Raw genomic sequence first — 18,918 nt, 5'->3', positions numbered from 1 at the left:
CAACCCACCATGCTGAGAGCCCAGAGGTAGGAGTATGGTCGGGGGTTGGGAATACCACTCCAACTGGCAGAGCTCCAACTGGGGCCAGAGCTCAGGGAGAGGCAGGACTGGAAGCGGCTCCTTGGCTGCATGCAGGCAGAACCGCCACCATCCTCATGGGGTGGACAGCAACACTACAGACCTGGGCCCTCTCTTACCTGCCATCCCCTCTCGTCTTCTTTAACCTCTTTCATCTCTATAGTAATACTTTGGAAGGGCTGGGGGCCTCAGTTTCAGATTTTGTCCTTTCTGGGCTCCTTGAAACCTCTGTGGGGCCCTGACTGGGAGTTAGGAAATCTAAGTTCTATTCTTGGCTCTGCCTTGGCCTTCCTGGATGACCTTAGTCAGGAACTCTGTGTGCCTCAGTTTCTCTACCTATAACATTCGGATATTATCATTTATCCCCCTCACAGGGGCATTGCTGGGGATTAATTTAGTAATGTTTCCAAAGGGTTCTGGAAGTTGTGAGAGAAATGCAACGTGTTACTATTATACACTGGTAATACTACATTGCAGTGTTTGGAGTCACTAGTTGTTTCATCTTTGCTAGAGATGCTGCCCTTGAGATGGAAATTAAGTTTTCCTCTGCACATATCTAGCAGTTTGTATAGATTCTTTCCATGATGGTAAACCATAAAGAGAGAACACTTAGACCTAAAGTGAGATGGATGGAGATTGGGTGGGTCCAATTGGATAGAGCTTGTTCCTTTCCCTACCACCTCCCCACCCCGCAGAATCCAAACACTTAAGCTTTGAGGGAAAAGGGTTTGAAATCCAAAGGCACATCTGATTCTGACCAATAGCCCCTATCTTTATGATGGAGCAAATGGAAACCCAGGGACTCAGATACTCCTGGGGTGAAATCCTGGCCCCAAAGAATTCTATGGCAAAACGCCCATCAATTTCAGTAGGCCAAGATTTAGGGGTTTTTTTTGAAATCTAGATCCCAATTTTGCAGTATGAGTTCTCGTGAGTCTGTTTGAAACCAATCTGAATGGACTAAGGTCTTGTCTACACTACAGGGAAAAGTCGATCTAAGCTACGCAGTTTGAGTTAAGTGAATAACGTAACTCAGGTTGACGTAGCTTAGATATACTTAACGCAGAGTCCACACTAAATGATGTCGATGGGAGACGCTCTCCCATGGACTCCCCTTACTCTTCTTGATCCAGTGGAGCACAGGAGTCGATGGGAGAGTGCTAAATCGGCTGCTGATGGATCAATCGCTGCGTGTTGATCCCCCGGTAAGTGTAGACAAGCCCTAAGTCCTTTGGGAGGGTCTGCCCAGAGACGTGAGGAAGCACTGACTAGTGAGGTCAGGAAATCAGTGTAGTGCTGCTAACAAGATCTGTTTGTGTTTTGGTCACTTTTTCCTCTCAGGAGAGAATAGCAAAAAGCCATGGATCGCAGTGTGGCTTTTGCACTCCTGGCATTGTCATGTCCATGTATACATTACTTCGCAACAGACCTCAACCAAACATGGAGGAGATCGAAGAGAATTTCCAAGGTAATGCCTATTCCAAAACAGATCTGCAGGCATGCATCTTGTGCTTTTTCGGGGCTACATTTCCCTCCCCAAGTGGGACAGAGTGCACCTAACCTGATTGCTTTAAAACTGGCCAGTTACTATCAAAGTAAGACCTGGATTGTCCAGAATGAGCTGTTCACAGTACATTGCTCATGGGTGTGAAATGAACAGATTCTGTCCGGAAATAGACAGTGGAGAATTCCCATTGTTGTTGTGAATTATCTGCATTACCATAGTGCATAGGAGCCCCAGTCATATACCAGAGCCCCATGGTGCTAGTTGCTGTGCAAACACAGAACAAAAGGGTGGTCTCTGCCATAAAGAGCTTACAAACTAAATAAATCACCTTCTGGTGGGTGGGGGAAACTCCTTGCTGGCATAGAGCCAATGGAGATGACAGATCTTGCTTCTGACCCAACCAGCAGCCCCACATATAGGGGTGTGCCCAGGGTTGGGGATGTGGAGGAGCAAAACTCCGTTATGCCAGTTCTCCTCTTGTGTAGGTTAGCGCAGTCCCTTGGCTGCTTTAACTAAGGCTGCGGCTGGGATTGGGCTCGTGCTGAATCAGGGAGTTGTGACCAGCAGTACAGTGGCCACCCCTGCTGAAGAGAGGTCAGCCACGGAAGAGAAATGAGCTCTGTGTTGCTCCAGACATTAGATAATCGGCATGTTGAGATTAAACACATGCAATCAAGGCAGCTGAATACTAAATAGAGATAGTTGGAAATTTTTGAAATGTCTGTGAAAATTTTCATTGCGATTTTGAATTTCTACATAAAAAAGAGAGTGGGGAATTTTGTGCAGAAATATTCTCAAAATTTCACTTCCCCCCATTTTCTGATCAGCTCTGTCTAATGCTGAGCTGGTTATTGTGGGGAAAAACACTCACAAAATCAGCCTCTGTGTGCACAGAAATTCTTGACTGAATGACTCTTAACCTTTATCCCTTTGCACTGGCCATGCAGGAAACTTGTGTCGCTGTACAGGATACAGACCCATTCTGCAGGGGTACAGGACATTTGCTAAAGTAAGTGGCCTCATATAACATTACAAATTTCTGCAAGGCATTCAGCAGGCTGACTTGCTCAACTGTTGATAAAATACACTGTTGGACTGGGAGAAAAAGGGAATACATTTGCCAACCAGCATCCCCCCTCCCCCCCGCCACTCCCCAACCAATCCTAAACAGAGCCCTGGATCCTGTTAGTACATATGTTACATACTGATAACATGATGAGACCTACTCGTTAATGGCAGTTGCTCAGTTGCTTTAATAACTAGAGTGCTCAGTGCAGTGGTCCCATGTCAGGTCACCAGTAAGCAGGCCTCTTTTAACAGTGCTTTTGCTAAGGCTCTTAAAAATAGAGCATCCCACAAAACAAAGCAGTTCCCAGATCACCCGGGTATGTGCAGGTATAGAAAGGTGCCTAACTACGGTGCATGACGAGGGACATACAACTGCAGAGTCCGGTTGGGTAATTACTTTCATGAGAATTGAACTGCAAAACTAAAATGACAGTGGTGTTAAGCTGAAATGTTAGCGCTGAATAGACCCCTCCCCCCAACACCCAACACCCAGGTGGGGTGGGGCATTAAGCACAGCCATACACTTTTTACTTATCATTTTAAAAAAAGTCTCCTCCCGGGGGGGTTGCATGGAGAAATGAAGCACCTATATACTACATTGATTGGTATTATGGGCGTTCCTCAGATGGGTAGTGAACACCAGGACATAAAGCAATGATTTAGCGTGGTGCATGTGTATATTATTCGGTGTAAAGGATGAAATTATAGGTAGTTGTGAAACCCATCAGACACTGGAGCAATCTCATAGGCTATCAGGGTTGGAAGGGACCTCAGGAGATCATCTAGTCCAACCTCCTGCTCAAAGCAGGACCAATCCCAAATTTTTGCCCCAGATCCCTAAATGGCCCCCTCAAGGATTGAACTCACAACCCTGGGTTTAGCAAGCTAATGCTCAAACCACTGACCTATCCCTAAGGAAGTGATGGAAGTGCCACTACTTGGGATATTTAAAACTAAACGGCATAGAATACGCTGTAAGGGGCCATTCAGACCCACTGAAAGGGAGAGACCTAATTATTTGGCATCTTCCATTTCCAATTCCTCTGTTCCTATGATAGAAATTATAAATGGGGGACCAATTGCTTTTGCAAGTGGATGAAACCTATTTAGCTTGCTTGAAATCTCCGGGTTTTTCTCTAAGCAGTTTTTTGCCTGTGTAGGACTGGAGTTGCTGTGGGAAAGGAATCAATGGCCCAGGCTGCTGTATGGCTGGAAAGGATGGAGGCTGTTGTGGTGGAAAAGTCAATGACACAGGTTGCTGCATGAACGAGAAAGAAGACAATGCAGTAAGGCCTTGCCACACCTTTATTTTTTCTCCTCTTCTTTCTTTTCACTATCCTTTGTTAGTGTTTTGTAATTTAACTTTTGTTTTGTACGTGCCAAAGCCTGAATCTTTACTCTGATTTTATTCAGACAAAGCACCTCAGACTATGGGCTTGTCTATACTTAAAATGCTCTAGCAGCACTGCTTTAGCACTTCAGTGTAGACACTACCTATGCCAATGGGAGGGCTCTCCCTTCAGCATATGTAATCCACCTCCCCGAGAGGCGGTAGCTAGGTCGATGGAAGAATTTTTTGTCGACCTAGCACTGTCTACACAGGGACACAGGCCAGCTTAACAGCACTGTTCAGAGTGTGGATTTTTCACACCCTGACCAGGCCTCACTTTGCTTTTATTTGATCCGTGCTCAGGCAAATCTACCATTGATTCTGTTCAATTATCCCAGTCTAACATTGCTATAAGTGAGACTGGAATAAAACCCTGTGTGTTTAGCCAGGCAAACTCCTGCTAAGGACAGATAAATATAAGTGGGGAGCTCAAGAACTGGGCCATTGTTTAATTCATCAGTCTGCGTCATTCCACTCTATTAGTTGTACTGTTCATCATTTAACGAAATATTGAAAAGCATTGTGTCAGAAAGGAAAAATGAACCAGAGTTACATGTAGACAGAGTTAAGTCCTCTTGTTTTGAGAAAAGAAATTTCTCTAACAGAAATTTGCTTTGTTTAACAGGCAATGGTATCCTCCATCTTGTTCAACCCGGCTGAATTCCATCCTTTGGATCCCACACAGGAGCCTATCTTCCCTCCAGAGTTGCTGGTAGGTGGATTCATGCAGCAATGAATTCAGCTCATTGGCCTGATTCTATAACATGGGATTTGAGTGACCTCTTGCCCCAAGGAGCTTACAGTGTAAAAGACAGACACCAATAAAATAAGAATCACTTGCTGACCTGGAGCAGGCAGTAGCATTCCAGTCTTTCACATAAGAGCCCTGCCAGAAGAGGCTTTCCATGGGATACACAGGATAAGTGGAATCAGTGCATCCCCCAGCAGCCTGAGCCAAGCCATTTCCAGTCAGCACTACTCACTTTCAGAGCTGCTCTAGCTTTCTCTCCGATCATCCCGCACCTCCCTATGAAGGAACAGTTATGGAGGCTTGTGACCCTGCTATCCCAGGCTGGGCAGACTTTCTACCAGCAGATGCCCTGCACAGTGATCATAGCCCAGGGTTGGGTCCACGAGGTGGGTGTGTTCTCTGCCTCCTATACATTTAACAAATCACCCTTAAAACTCAGTTGTTAGTTCCACAGCTGCTGGCAGCTCCCCCAGACCCAACCCAACATTATCCAGTGCGCTGGTGCTCCCTTCATGAGGGTCACACTGAGTTTGTTTATGCCAACACCAGCTCCCTCTGTTTCATTTGTAAGAAGTTCCCGTGTTACTGGAGGGCAGCGACATTGGGCTGACTCCTAGCTAGTTTCCTCTTCCTAATAAGCAGCAGTCATGCGATGAGGAGAATTGGCAAAAAGAAAGCTGGGGCAGGGATTCTTGATGGAAGCATTTTACAGTCTGAGTCCATCCCATTTTATTTTCTTAGATGCAGAAAGACAAACCCCAGGAACAGCTGTGCTTCAAAGGCGAGCGTGTGATGTGGATACAGCCCACGACACTCGAGGAGCTGCTGGCGCTCAAGGCTCAGTACCCCAAGGCTAAGCTCGTTGTAGGGAACACAGAAGTTGGTAAGAGGAACAGCTGAGGTTCAGTTTCAGCAGTTGCTAAAGTTATCCACAGAAAGGTTTTCCCAAGCATAATGCAAAACCAGTTTGGACTTCCTTAAAACTGCCAGAGTTAAACCCCTGTGGGAGTGGTTTCTGAAGGGCATGTCAGGGAGGATTTTATTTCTTCCCACATGGATCAGTCTCATGAACATCCTTGTGTCCTGTTTGTTGGAGCAAGCTAAATAAGTGCTAATTCAGATCGGTGGGCCTTTCGTTCTAACTTGGTGCCAGTTATTAATGGGTTATTGACAAGAAGAGGTACACAGATACATAACAGCCTGCTCTGGTTTTTGCAGGAAGGGAAGAAAGGCACTGAAAATGTACTTAGGTGAATCCAGTAATGAAACTTTCAGCCATTTGCCTGAAGTTGTCCAGGGACTGGGCAAACCTCTTGGGATGTGAGGGTTTGCAGTGCTCTCAAACTTTTTTTTTTTTTTTTTTTTGCAGGGGGTGGAGAGGGAGAGAGAGATTTGCAAAGCCAGTCTGATTTTATGAACAATTCCCCTCCTGATATCTCATCCTATTTTCCCACTCAAGTGCTATTCAGCCTAACATGATGATAGCAATGAGTCAGTAATGTCCGCATGCAGTCTGGGAGCTCCTTCACAGGGGAAGAGGTTGGTGGGTATTGCAGATTGGAGGGACATCTCATGAATTCTAGCCCTAAAATTTCATTATGCAAATACCACCATTGGCCAGTGATAAATGTGACCCTTCTTCAGGAACTCTTTAAGCTGTTACATAACCGGTATAAGATGTGGTCACTGATCTTTGTTACACAATAATGCTGTGTTTTCCCTGAGAAGCATCTAACTCAGAGAGTCTTGTTTTTCCTTGAGGTATTGAGATGAAGTTAAAGAACATGCTGTATCCAGTGATAATAGCACCAGCTTGGATCCCTGAAATGACCTTTGTTCAGCACACCGAGGAGGGTAGGTAATGAGTATTCCATAATGCTATGCAGTCAGTGTGGTCTTTGGGAAAAGTACAAGGGAGGGGCTAGGTGCACGTCCCCAAAAAACAGAGAAACTAGAACTGCTTTGATTAGGATGAAGGGCCCCCTTCTTTTATTCCCATCACCTTTTCTGAGGCCAGATCTGTTCAGCTTATTCATGCTAGGAGTCCCACTGAAATCAATAGGACAAGTTGCATGAGTAAGGGAAGCACACGTTAGCCGCTCATCATTATTTTGAGATTAATTAGTTGAATTGTTTCCCCTTTACTGGGACTAGATGGGGGGGAAGGCAGATCTGAGTTAAATTTCAATACAAAGATTTCACAATGCCCAGATGTTGTAAAGATGTGGAAACACATAGTAGTAAGGGCCAGGAATGGTCATTACTGGGAAAAATATTAGAAATTTCATAGCAGTTCCATGTGAGGTGGTTTATGCAAATTTATGGGTTAATTTGCATATTAACAAATAATTTGCAAGTTACCACAATCTTTCATTTTAAAAAATTGTGCTTATAAGGCAGTGGTTTGATAGCCCATGTGAATGAAGTCCTGAACTTATCTGGCTGGCAGAAGCAGTATGCCAGTATGCCCTGCCAGTATGACTCAACCTCTAGGGATACGTCTATGCTGCAATGTAAGCGCAGATTTAGGGAACCTTGGGCTTGAGCATCTACGTTGTAGACTTTTCTAACCCATGCTCAAATCTAGGGCTCTGGCATCCACCCTGCAGGGTGCAGACCCAAGTCAAAATAACCATATTCCAGAGTCCCTAGCGCTCCCTCTCCTTCCCCCCACCCCCAAATATGGATGCTCTAGTCCTAGGACCACGGTGCCCTGTGGGAAAGTTTGCTGCCCACCCTGCACATTAGCAGGAATCAGCTCGCTTTGCAAAAGGCGTGATCAGTTTGTGCTCCTTTGCAAACCCAGGAGGCGCTCTGATAGTGTGCTTGCAGGTTTGTGATCAGAATACAATGGGTTAACGCTGACCTGAGTGTCTGCCACTTGCAAAGGCGGGGTGGCTTCCATTTCCAATAGAGTGAATGGCAGATTTTTGGGATAAAGAGGAGTAAGGAAATTGTCCCATGGAATTGTGGGATACATCTGGCTGACTCCCAGGACCCGAGTCAAGTGGGGCAATAGGGCTTGGACTCTGGGTCCCGACATAACTTGAGCATGGATCCTCCAGCCCTGAAGAATCCTGAGACCATGGGTCTGAGCCGTGAGTTAGTACAATTGCAGTGTAGTCGCAAGGGGGTTAGACTTGAATCCAGGCTCAGGCCTGGGCTTACGTTGCAGTGTAGACACACTCTAGAAGTAATTCAGTATCCATGGTCCAATGCAGTTCTTCACCTCTTTGTTGAGTGTACCAACCCATATAAAGCATAGTGTTCAGTTTATTCTGTGAGAGTTGCAATTTAAATCCACCAGACTCATCTCAGATAGGGGCCCCTGTGAGATAGGAACAACCTGTGTGTCACACTGGCAACCTATGAGGGAAAGGTTCTTTAGCTCATGAGCAATTCCCAGACGCGTTTCGTCTCCCAATAAGTGCTGGCATAAGCGTGGCGGTTGGTATAGTTGTGGGTGGTTCCTAATTGGTGGGGGCAGTTTGTGCGTTTGCCTGTTGTGGGTGGACTCTGCCGTTTAGTGCATGTTCGGTCAGGAGAAGCGGTCGAACATTTTCAACCGGAAAATGGTATATTAGTGAACGAATGAACGAAAAAAAAAATTTATGGGAACAATACAGTGCCTCATGCACCTTCCTCTGCAAGTGCCCCGGTGTAACTGTCTTCCTGGGAGATGTACACCTTGGTTGTTGGTAAAAATTCTGGTGGTCTCCCCTTGTAGGTATTACCTTTGGTGCTGCCTGCACCCTGAGCTTTGTAGAAGTGGTGCTGAAAAAAGCTGTGGCTGAACTTCCTTCCTGCAAAACGGAATTGTTCCGGGCTGTTCTAGAACAGCTGCGGTGGTTTGCAGGCCCGCAGATCAAAAACGTTGCAGTAAGTGACTGGGGGGAAAGCTAGTGAGCTAATGTGGGAGGGAGGGGCAAGAAACTTCAATGAAGAAAACTCAGATTGAGTAATTGACCCTGCCAGTATCACATGCCTCGTGCTCCTCTTATTACGCTGGGACATCTGAAAGACATTGTGCCCCTATTTGAAAGACATTTTGTCCCTTTCTTGTGGATTTTTTTCCAATAAAATTCTACTGCAGGCCCGTGAAGGCTGTAGACTATTTTGTCTTGTGTCGTCTTAGGTTGCTATATGACAGTGGTTCTCAACAAGGGATGCCCCTGGGGTACTCAGAAGTCTTTGAAGGGGTACATCAACTCATCTAGATATTTGCCTAGTTTTACAACAGGCTACATAAAAAACTGTAGTGAAGTCAGTACAAACTAAAATTTCATACAACGACTTGTTTATACGGCTCAATATACTATACACTGAATGTAAGTACAGTATTTATATTCCAGTTGATTTATTTTATAATTATATGGTAAAATCAGAAAGTAAGCAATGTTTCAGCAATAGTGTGCTGTGACACTTTTGTATTTTTATGTCTGATTTTGTAAGCAAGTACTTTCTAAGTGAGGTGAAACTTGGGGGTACGCAAGACAAATCAGACTCCTGAAAGGGGTACAGTAGTCTGGAAAGGTTGAGAGCCACTGCTATATGACATGGGCAGCTCACCAAGGAAAAGCAGAAGGAATCTGCTGCATTCATTACTATTACCAGGCAAATGGGAAAACTCTAGAGCAGCCTGGAAATGAGGAGTCATTTAACAAAGAAGCATTTATGGTGGATCCATAACTGCAAAGGGTCATTAAAACAAAAGCCTGACCAGGAAGCCTCATAGCATTAACCCCATAATTCTTCTGTAAGCAAAAGAGACTCCGTCTTCTACAGTCTCTGCTACTGCTTCAGAAGGCAGCCCTCAACAGGGGCTTCTCTGGAGTGGTGTTACGACAGGGCTGCCTGAATGACACTGGCCGTACCTGGGCCCAGGTGCTCTTTGGGTGCTGAAAAGCAGAACTGATGTAGCTTTTTCCTGGTCTGAATCTACCTATGCCCAGAGTGTTTTGACTCTGTAAGGAAGATGAGAGATGGGCAGAGGTGGGTTGGAATGGCCTGTCATACCTCAATGCGACACTAACATGGTCATCCTACTCAGTGCTGAGTGTGGAAGCTGATACTGCCTTGATGCTTAGAGGGTGCATCTTCCCTGTCCTCTGCAAACCGCAGTTCAAGCCCTGCTTTTAGGGCTAACCAAGAATGTGAGCATCTATTGATCCTACTCCTCTGTGCTTTGCAAGTTATTGAGGGCTATGTTTTTTTGAGGCCAGAGACATGTTGAAGAAGAAAAATCACTTTTAAAGCAGGCTGAAAAACCTGACACGAGGCCTTATTCTGCAAGGTTATAAGTGCCCTCAGTTCCCAGCACAGTCAGTAGGAACTGAGCCATTGAGCATTTCTCAGGAGGTGCTCTGCACCTTGCAGGATCAGGCCCTTCATCATGGCTCCAATATTTCAATTTTGGAACCATTATCATGAATGATTAGAGCGTGAGGCATTTTTTATGTACAGATAAGGACCATCCTTGAAAACCATTTCAGTCAAATGCCTTAGGATTGGTTAGGATTGATACTGGCTCTGTGGGTTTTGCATGTTCATCATTGGAACTGAATAAAGGCCCTAAAATTGTCACGGTAGCAAAACAAACCTGAATCTAGATAAGCTTTAGGGTTACATATGAATCAGTGATAGTAAAGTAGCACTAGCCATACCTTCCCAGCTGTCTTCTAATCCATGTATTTGGTTTACTTTATTTCAGGCTCTTGGGGGAAATATAATGACTGCTAGTCCAATTTCCGATCTCAACCCTGTCTTTATGGCATGTGGCAGCAAATTGACTTTGGCGTCAAAAGGTAAGTTTACTCAAAGTTCAAAATGGCAGTGTGGGATATAGGGTAATCAGCAGTCCTTTCCCTTGACTGCTTAGTTCAGGCCAGAACACAGGGGAAAAAACCCTGCATGTAACATTAGGGACTCTGTTTTAGTCTTTCTGGGTGCTAAAGAGCCAGGGAGAACCACAAGGTCTATCTATGTTCAACAGTCTCAATAAAGAATCCCTTTTGCCTTTGTTATGGCAGATGTTCAAAGGAATCCCACTAATACCCCTTCCAAAAATGCTTGAAATTGAAATTGAAACAAAATGATTAATTGGTATTATTTGACATGCTTTTTGACTTGCTGAAGATTTTGAAAAAAAATTGTGTTTTGAAAGATGATGGTTTTTTTCAATGTTTTGGAATTGCCAGCAAACTGAAAAATCATTTATTCGCATATCCCTAATTGGGATGTTGGAAACTGATTCACTTGGGTGTTTGGAATGAATTAAGATCAAAGGGACATATCCCAAAATCTTTATTTCCTGTTTAACTCAGTCCTTATGCAGGCAAAACTCCCATGGAAGTCAGTGGGAGTTGTGCCTGTGTAAGGACTGAGCTGAACTTGAGGAAGTAGTTCAGAATTTGGCTAAAAAGAGTTAGAAATTAAGAGGAAAAATAACGGAGATCAGATCAAATCAAATTTAGTTTATGTAACTACAAAGTCCTCTCTATGTGCCTGATAATAATTCTTTACCTGGATGAAATGGGAGACTATTGCCTGATATACTTGCCCAACCATTTGTTTCTCTTTCCTCAACTTGTTCTACAGAGGGCAGAAGGACTATAAGGATGGATGAAAACTTCTTTACTGGTTACAGAAAGACAATGCTAAAGCCTAAGGAGATATTACTCTCCATTGAGATGCCTTACTCTAGGAAGGTGAGGTGCTGGAATTAACAATAGTCTAATGGCTGTGTAAAGCTGAGCTGGTGTTACCCTATAGGGGACCCAAAATGTCTAATGCTTCTAATCTAAACTAACCTTTCCTTGAAGACTGACTTCCAGCAGAGATGTGCTTAATTAGCCCTTAATTCCAGCAGAGATGTGCTTAATTAGGTCAGCTAGAAGGAAGGTCATTTTTAGAATGGCTGCCCCCCTCTGGATCACAAGTGTTCTGTATTCATTTTGGCTATGGTAATATGCCACCAGATGAGGGACTCCAAACATTATTTAAGTCTCTTCTAGTGTCTGTCCACCAGACACATATAGATCTTCTCCACGTACTTAACCTTTTAGGCTATCAAGAGATGTGGGTGGTTCCACATCAGATAAAAACAAGCCAATGGAAATTAATGGAATATTTTTAACTGCAACAGTTGAGAATATTTTCCTCTGAAGCTATCTGACAATACAATTTTTTAAAATAAATTTTAAATGTAATGAACATCTCTACTTCTTTCTGGTGATTTTCTAGGAGGTGGGTAAAGACGTGAGTGGGAGAAGCTGAAAGGCTTTTCTACCCAGTGTTTTGGCTAGTCTAACAAGGTATTTCCCCAAGAAAGTCGCAAACTGGACTTGTTATCTTCAGCCAGTTCCCCACTACAGCTGTTTTTTGGACTCTTCACTGCTAGTTAATTGTCAAAAACAATTCTGCTTGCACTGTGATGGGTGTTGTGGTTCAGTTCCATCTCCATAAGGAGCAGGATGACAACTGGAGAGGTAAAGTACCAGAGCATTGATTGGTTGACCAGTGAAGTTCTGAGCCATTCCTCTATAATAAGAGTAGGGCTGACATGGGGAAGCAGGCATTATGGAGAAATACACAAGAGAAGAGAAAACAGAGAGAAGAGCCTACCAAATGCAGGCATTTAACTTGTACAGGAAGTAATCAGTTCAGCAGAACATTTCACCTGAGTGTTTTGGGGCTTTTTTTCCTCCCAAGTGAGTTTAGATCTGTCAGAAGGTGCTAGTTTAACATTCCTGCAGATTCAAGTTCCGTATTGATCACAGTGAAGCTGGTGGCACTGCAAACTTCCCCATGCAGTTCTATTGTAATTAACCATTGGAACAATTTACCAAGGATTGTGGTGGATTCTCCATCACTGACAATTTTTAAATCGAGATTGGATGCTTTTGCTATAGGAATTGTTTTGGGGAAGTTAGTTCTATGGCTATGCTATACAGGAGGTCAAACTATATGATCACCGTGGTCCCTTCTGGCCATGGAATCTATGGATCTATGTTTCTTGAGTGTGCGCTGAAAAGTTAGTCTCTAGGGATAAGAAGGTAGTGCAATCTCTGTGTCCATACAGTCCTTGGCCTGTTTGCTGAGACTGTAAACAGAGAGGCTGATCAGGATGGTGGTTTTTGCAATGTGGACTTTATTCTGCTGGGACCTGGACTGAAGCCATGAAACTCACTTTAGACTGAACAATGATCAGATCTGTTCACTACTGGCCTGGTTTAATTTTAACAAGTCACACAGAGGTAAAAAGAAAAGGAGTACTTGAGGCACCTTAGAGACTAACAAATTTATTTGAGCATAAGCTTTCATGAGCTACAGTTCACTTCATCGGATGCTCACGGAAAGCTTATGCTCAAATAAATTTGTTAGTCTCTAAGGTGCCACAGGTACTCCTTTTCTTTTTGTGGATACCGACTAACATGGCTGCTACTCTGAAACCTGTCATTATACAGAGGTAAAAGGCTCTATCTAGCATTATCAATAATGAGTCATACATAGTCATACATGAGGCCAAGACTATAACAGGGTTCAAAAAAGAACTAGATAAGTTCATGGAGGATAGGTCCGTCAATGGCGTCCCTAGCCTCTGTTTGCCAGAAACTGGGAATGGGAGTGGATGGATCACTTGATGATTACCTGCTCTGTTAATTCCCTCTGGGGCACCTGGCATTGGCCACTGTTGGAAGACGGGATACAAGGCTAGATGGACCTTTGATCTGATCCAGTATAGCCGTTCTTATGTTCTTAATTGACATGACCTGTAGGTCATGCTAGATGGTCACCATCTGACCTTGAAACCCAAAGCTACTTTTGAACTCTTGGCATATCATGAACTCTTGACTGAACTTTGGCTTATGGAGATCAGCTCAGCAAGACTAAAGTTTTTCAATGGATGGACAAATCTATACGGTAGGAGGATTTTCCCTCTTCTAAGTGGCAGTCAAGGTGTTCCGGGATCACAATTTTTGGCAATTGGTAAACCAAGATAAAGAAAGGCTGGTTTAGCACAGTGCCAGTATGAAGGGTCTGATTTTCCATTGTGTCACACCAGTTTTATACTGGTGTAATTCTGTTGATTTCACTGGTGTCACACCTGTGTACAGCTGTTATAACAAAATAGAGATTTCAAGCCCCGTGTTCAGCAATCTTCACTGTTGTTCAGTGTTGCTGTAGTTTTGTTACACTGTTGTTTTATCCCGTAGAGATGGCATTTTGATGGTGAATGCTGATCCCTCTGGTTTGTACACCTGCACTTTGGGATCTTTTCATCTTGAGTTTTGCTCTGTATCCTCAGCTTCATGATGTAAACGGGTTTACCCAGCAGGAGAAAATTCAAAGGATGACAACCAACCCCTCCTTCATCTCTCACATTAGTGTCCTCTAATTGTAATGTTATTACTGGACATCTCCACTGGCCTCCCTCTTTTGTGAAGATTGACGGAGGTGGTGTTGGGTGGTGGAAGAAGTTCACATGGCAGTGATGTCCCTGAAAATGTGAACATTGGCTATTACACTTTGTCCATTGAGTTGGCATTGTTAATGTGATGTAAGCTGGGGATGCTGCCATCTGACACTTGGGGGAGGGGAAAGAAAAAGGTAGTTTGATTTGCATCTGTAACTCTTGATGCTACTAGGAAAACCCCTTCTCCCTTTGTCTTTACTGCTCGCAGTCAAAAAGATGTGTTTTTACTGACAGATGACTAATGCAAGTTAGCTAGCCTACTGTAAAATCTTAGTGGAGACAAGGCATGGTAGTTTTACCATAGCATAGCTAGCCAAAGTCAGCTGTGTGTTGGGGGAGCATAGTGTTGACCTTGTGTAGGTACATGGTGGGGTAAGCTGCAGGTGCCTTGTTTAGCTTGTGTTAGGTATCTCACTGTAAAAAACACACCTTTTGGGTAGTGAAGGCACAGCCTCAGATATAGAGTCTGCAGGAGATTTGCTGAGTGTCAACCTCTCACTGTCATTTCATTACTGGAAAGCTCCATTGAAATGCAAAGTGAGGGCAGAGGCTGAATTTCCTCTTCTTTGCTAGTTAATTAGCATAACAAACAAATTGGCAGAATGAGGTGCGTTGGCAAGCAGGGCACCAATACATGCTGCTTTCATATTATCTGCTGGCTGCCCACTAATAGGGCCGTGTATGGAAAGATGCATGGAGGATGTGACATGAAAGCTTCAGCTGTGCACTTCCAGTAATGAGCTCGCAATGTACAAAACCAGGCTCTTGAGAGAATGCACTCATTAGAAACAATAGAGGGATCACTTCTGGCTGCTGCTGCTGGGGGGATAATTAACTGACCAGAACTTGCTACTGCTCAGTGTCTTGCATATATATCATCACTGAACACTCTTTACAGCAAACTACTGAAAAGAGTGACATAAAGGGACTGATTCTTTGCTTACTGCTGGAAACCAGTAATTTCAGTGGGAGTTTCTCATACCCTGTATAGCAGGGAAAGACTAGGTCCAATATGAACTAAGGCCCTCCCAATCAGCTAGTTGAAGCTGGTATTATTTGTACACATTGAGCATCATTAGTTGCAGGTGAACTGGTGTGCGTTGAATGTGGCAGCTATTTGTGCCCTGAAGAAAATATTCTGAAAAAGAAAAGGTTCCTGCTAGTGCACTCATGGTGCACAGCAGGAATGCGAGGTGGTTGTTATGCTCCAGCATGGATGTGAGTCAAGTGCTCAGCAAGGTCCTCTGCACTGGGCAGAACAAAGTCACAAACCCCTTGCCCATCGACTCCCTTATTCCATCAAATGCCATCCTCTGTGTGCAGTTTGGACAAGTTTAGCTGCATGCTGACCTTTTAGTTAGGAGTAAGTTGTAGCCACACATCAGCAGTCCCAGTCAAGCAGGGATTGGGTTCCCTTGTGCCCCTGGAGCTATACTGATTTACACTAACTAAGGTATGTCTACACTAGAGAGCTTACAGTGGCACAGCTGTACTGAGGCAGCTGTGCCTCTGCAAGATCTCTCGTGTAGCCACTCTATGCTGACTGGGGAGAGCTCTCCCGTTGGCATAATAAATCCACCCACAACAAGCAGCAGTAGAAGCTCTCCCACTGCCATAGTGCTGTGCACACTAGCCCACGTGCCAGTGTAATTTATGTCACTCGTGTGTGTGTGTGTGTAATATTCACACCCCTGAGTGATATAACTTTTGCCAACATAAGTGGTAGTGTAGACATAGCCTTAGGTTCTGGCCCCAGATGTTTAGCTGATTTCCCTTAATCTGCGTTTAGCTCAGCAATTCAGCAATTGCACATATAATTGCCAGTTTTACACAAATTCATGTTGGCTTTTGAGTGCACATTTTGATCCACCTGCAGTTTTTGTAAATTCATTAATGGAGTGTTGCTGAAAATTTGGCTTGTATGGTGAAAAACTTTGAGCAGTTAGTTATAAGGAGTAGACAGAAATTAAGCGATAGAAGCAAGAGAGAAAAGAAGAGGAATATTTTGGAATGAGGCAAAGAGCCAATAAGTTGGAGAGATACAGGGAGTCCATGCCAGATACTAGGATCTGCTGAAGAGAACTGCCTGAGATATTTTTTAAAAGTAAAAGGAATGTTGGAATCCCCATTCCTGGAGACATAAACTAGATGGGATAAAACCCCGCCGGAGAACAAACTGAACGAACAAGTTAGGAGGTCTTTGGATCCTTGTTCTTAGTCTGACCCATTTTACAGCTGGTGTGAAATTTAGTTCTGTCTTTGAGTTAAAATTTCAAGGACTCCCCAGATCTGTGTTATTTGGATCTATTTTTTTTTTAAATCAGGCCTGTATTTAATTAACATGAGAAAATGATGGAATTGTTGAGAGAGGGAAATAGAGCTGGGTGAACCTTTTCCCTCTGGAACATTTTTTCTCGAAAAAATGCAGAGGTGGTGACCCAAACATTTCGTGAATTCATGTTGAAATTGCCAAATTGTTTTGCTCAAAAAATAGTTTAAAAATTTCACCAAAAACTCAAAGCATTTCATTTTGACGTTTTCTGTTGAAATGGTTTGATTGTTTTGAATAGAAATGACTCATCATTTAGAAATCTGTTTTACTTTTACTTCATGCTTTTAAAAGGTGAAAATCCTCAAAAACAAAATGAAATGTTTAGTTCTGCATGAAACATTTTGTTTGGACACACAACATTTTTTCAACTTATTGGTTTGCCAAAAAAATTCAAACAATTTTTTAAAAATATTTTTTGGTTTGGCCAGTGAACCAAAAAATCAGTTACTCATATAGCTGTAGTGTGAAAATCCATAGTCATTCATTTCTTTCCCAAAGCTAGAGAAGAGAGAGGACAGGATCAAAAGAATAGTCCCCAACAGTTTTCAAACCTTCCCAGGAAGAATGAGTGACTTCATAACAGCACCTGATGGACTGGACCTTTCTTAGCTGGCCTAACACCCAGCTTTGAATCATGTGAAAAATGGTCTTGTCTGAAGCATGATTCCTCATTCAGAATGCAAAGTCAGCTCTCCATCTGGGATTCTCTTGGGTAGCCTTGTCACAGAGATAGATTACTCAGCTGTCCACATTCTTCTGCCCTTGCTTGTGACCCAGGTTGAGAACAAATTCTTTCCTTTCCTCTAGCGTGAGTATTTCTCAGCCTTCAAGCAGGCTTCCCGTCGGGAGGATGACATTGCTATAGTGACCTGTGGAATGAGAGTCCTGTTTCATGAAGGTAGCAACCGAGTCCAGGAGATTAAGCTGACCTATGGAGGAATGGCTCCCACAACTGTACTGGCAGAAAAAACTTGCCAGGATCTTATCGGCAGGTAGGAGAATCATAATCTGATCTTTTTAGCACAGAAGGGCCTCTTAGTGCAACAGTGTTCATTTTAAAGGGTTATTTTTATAGTAGCAGACCAAATTTTCTGAATCCTCACTTATGGTATATGTAAGAGGTCATGAAAAACAAGGGACAGAAGAGTGCGAAGTTTGGATAAAACCCTGCATAGATCTGGGGGCTTGTCTAACCTTATCCAGACCCCTTCATGATCTCGTGTGATTTCCAGTACTCCTTGCAAGGATTAAAGCACCCTCAAAGAACTGTGGAGTCTGTCACTGATGCTATTTCATTAAGCCATAGTCATGTTTTAGATCTGCCACTGTTTGTTTGAATATATTGATTGAGCTGGTCAAAAATAGAATTCTTGTCCTCTGAGAAATTCCGAGATTTTCAAATTTTATTTAGTCCTGAATCATGACGAAAAGCAGAAATTTCAGAATTTTTAGAGAAACGAAATATTCCGAAAATTCCCTTTTCAATTTATCATTTGGACTTTTATATCATATATAATCAAAACAAAGTTGAAATGAAACGTTTTGATAATTCCTAAATGTTGATGAAATCGTTACATTTCCGGGAGGAACTTTTCAATTTCATTGACTCAGCATCTTCTTATGGAAAAAACATCGACTCAAGGAATATTTCCAACACACCTCTGAACAGCATACTAACCCATAGAGAGCTTCCTACCAAGACTACAAAAAGAAGGATTCTGGGTGGACTGCTCCTGAATGTCAGAACAACAGACTGGACTTCTACATAGAGTGCTTCTGCTGACAGGCACGGGCTGAAATTGTGGAAAAGCAGCATCACTTGCCCCATAACCTCAGCCATGCAGAACGCAATGCCATCCACAGCCTCAGAAACAACTCTGACATCATAATCAAAAAGGCTGACAAAGGAGGTGCTGTCGTCATCATGAATAGGTCAGAATATGAACAAGAGGCTGCTCGGCAGCTCTCCAACACCACTTTCTACAAGCCATTACCCTCTGATCCCACTGAGGTTTACCAAAAAAAACTACACCATCTGCTCAAGAAACTCCCTGAAAAAGCACAAGAACAAATTCGCACAGACGCACCCCTGGAGCCCCGACCTGGGGTATTCTGTCTGCTACCCAAGATCCATAAACCTGGAAATCCTGGACGCCCCATCATCCCAGGCACTGGCACCCTGACAGCAGGATTGTCTGGCTATGTAGACTCCCTCCTCAGGCCCTACGCTACCAGCACTCCCAGCTATCTTCGAGACGCCACTGACTTCCTGAGGAAACTACAATCCATGGGTGATCTTCCAGAAAACACCATCCTG

General features: G+C 43.6%; 1 protein-coding gene across 4 annotated transcripts in view; it reads left to right on the top strand.

The window, feature by feature from the left end:
- XDH (xanthine dehydrogenase) overlaps positions 1–18,918 on the top strand; it is a 77,408-nt gene that overhangs the window by 16,406 nt on the left and 42,084 nt on the right. For 3 of the 4 annotated variants that reach the window (XM_073338670.2, XM_073338672.2, XM_073338673.2), the window contains 10 exons: positions 1,420–1,546; positions 2,533–2,594; positions 3,814–3,939; positions 4,669–4,755; positions 5,536–5,677; positions 6,556–6,648; positions 8,522–8,673; positions 10,505–10,598; positions 11,392–11,501; positions 17,409–17,593. In XM_073338670.2, the coding sequence (XP_073194771.2) occupies positions 1,420–1,546; positions 2,533–2,594; positions 3,814–3,939; positions 4,669–4,755; positions 5,536–5,677; positions 6,556–6,648; positions 8,522–8,673; positions 10,505–10,598; positions 11,392–11,501; positions 17,409–17,593 (1,178 nt within the window). The remainder of the gene's footprint in view (positions 1–1,419; positions 1,547–2,532; positions 2,595–3,813; positions 3,940–4,668; positions 4,756–5,535; positions 5,678–6,555; positions 6,649–8,521; positions 8,674–10,504; positions 10,599–11,391; positions 11,502–17,408; positions 17,594–18,918) is intronic. The other variant, XM_073338674.2, reaches the window with a different exon arrangement.

The sequence above is a fragment of the Lepidochelys kempii genome, chromosome 3, assembly GCF_965140285.1.
Source record: "Lepidochelys kempii isolate rLepKem1 chromosome 3, rLepKem1.hap1, whole genome shotgun sequence".
Lineage (NCBI taxonomy): Eukaryota > Metazoa > Chordata > Testudines > Cheloniidae > Lepidochelys > Lepidochelys kempii.
This window is presented reverse-complemented; position numbering and strand designations above follow the sequence as displayed.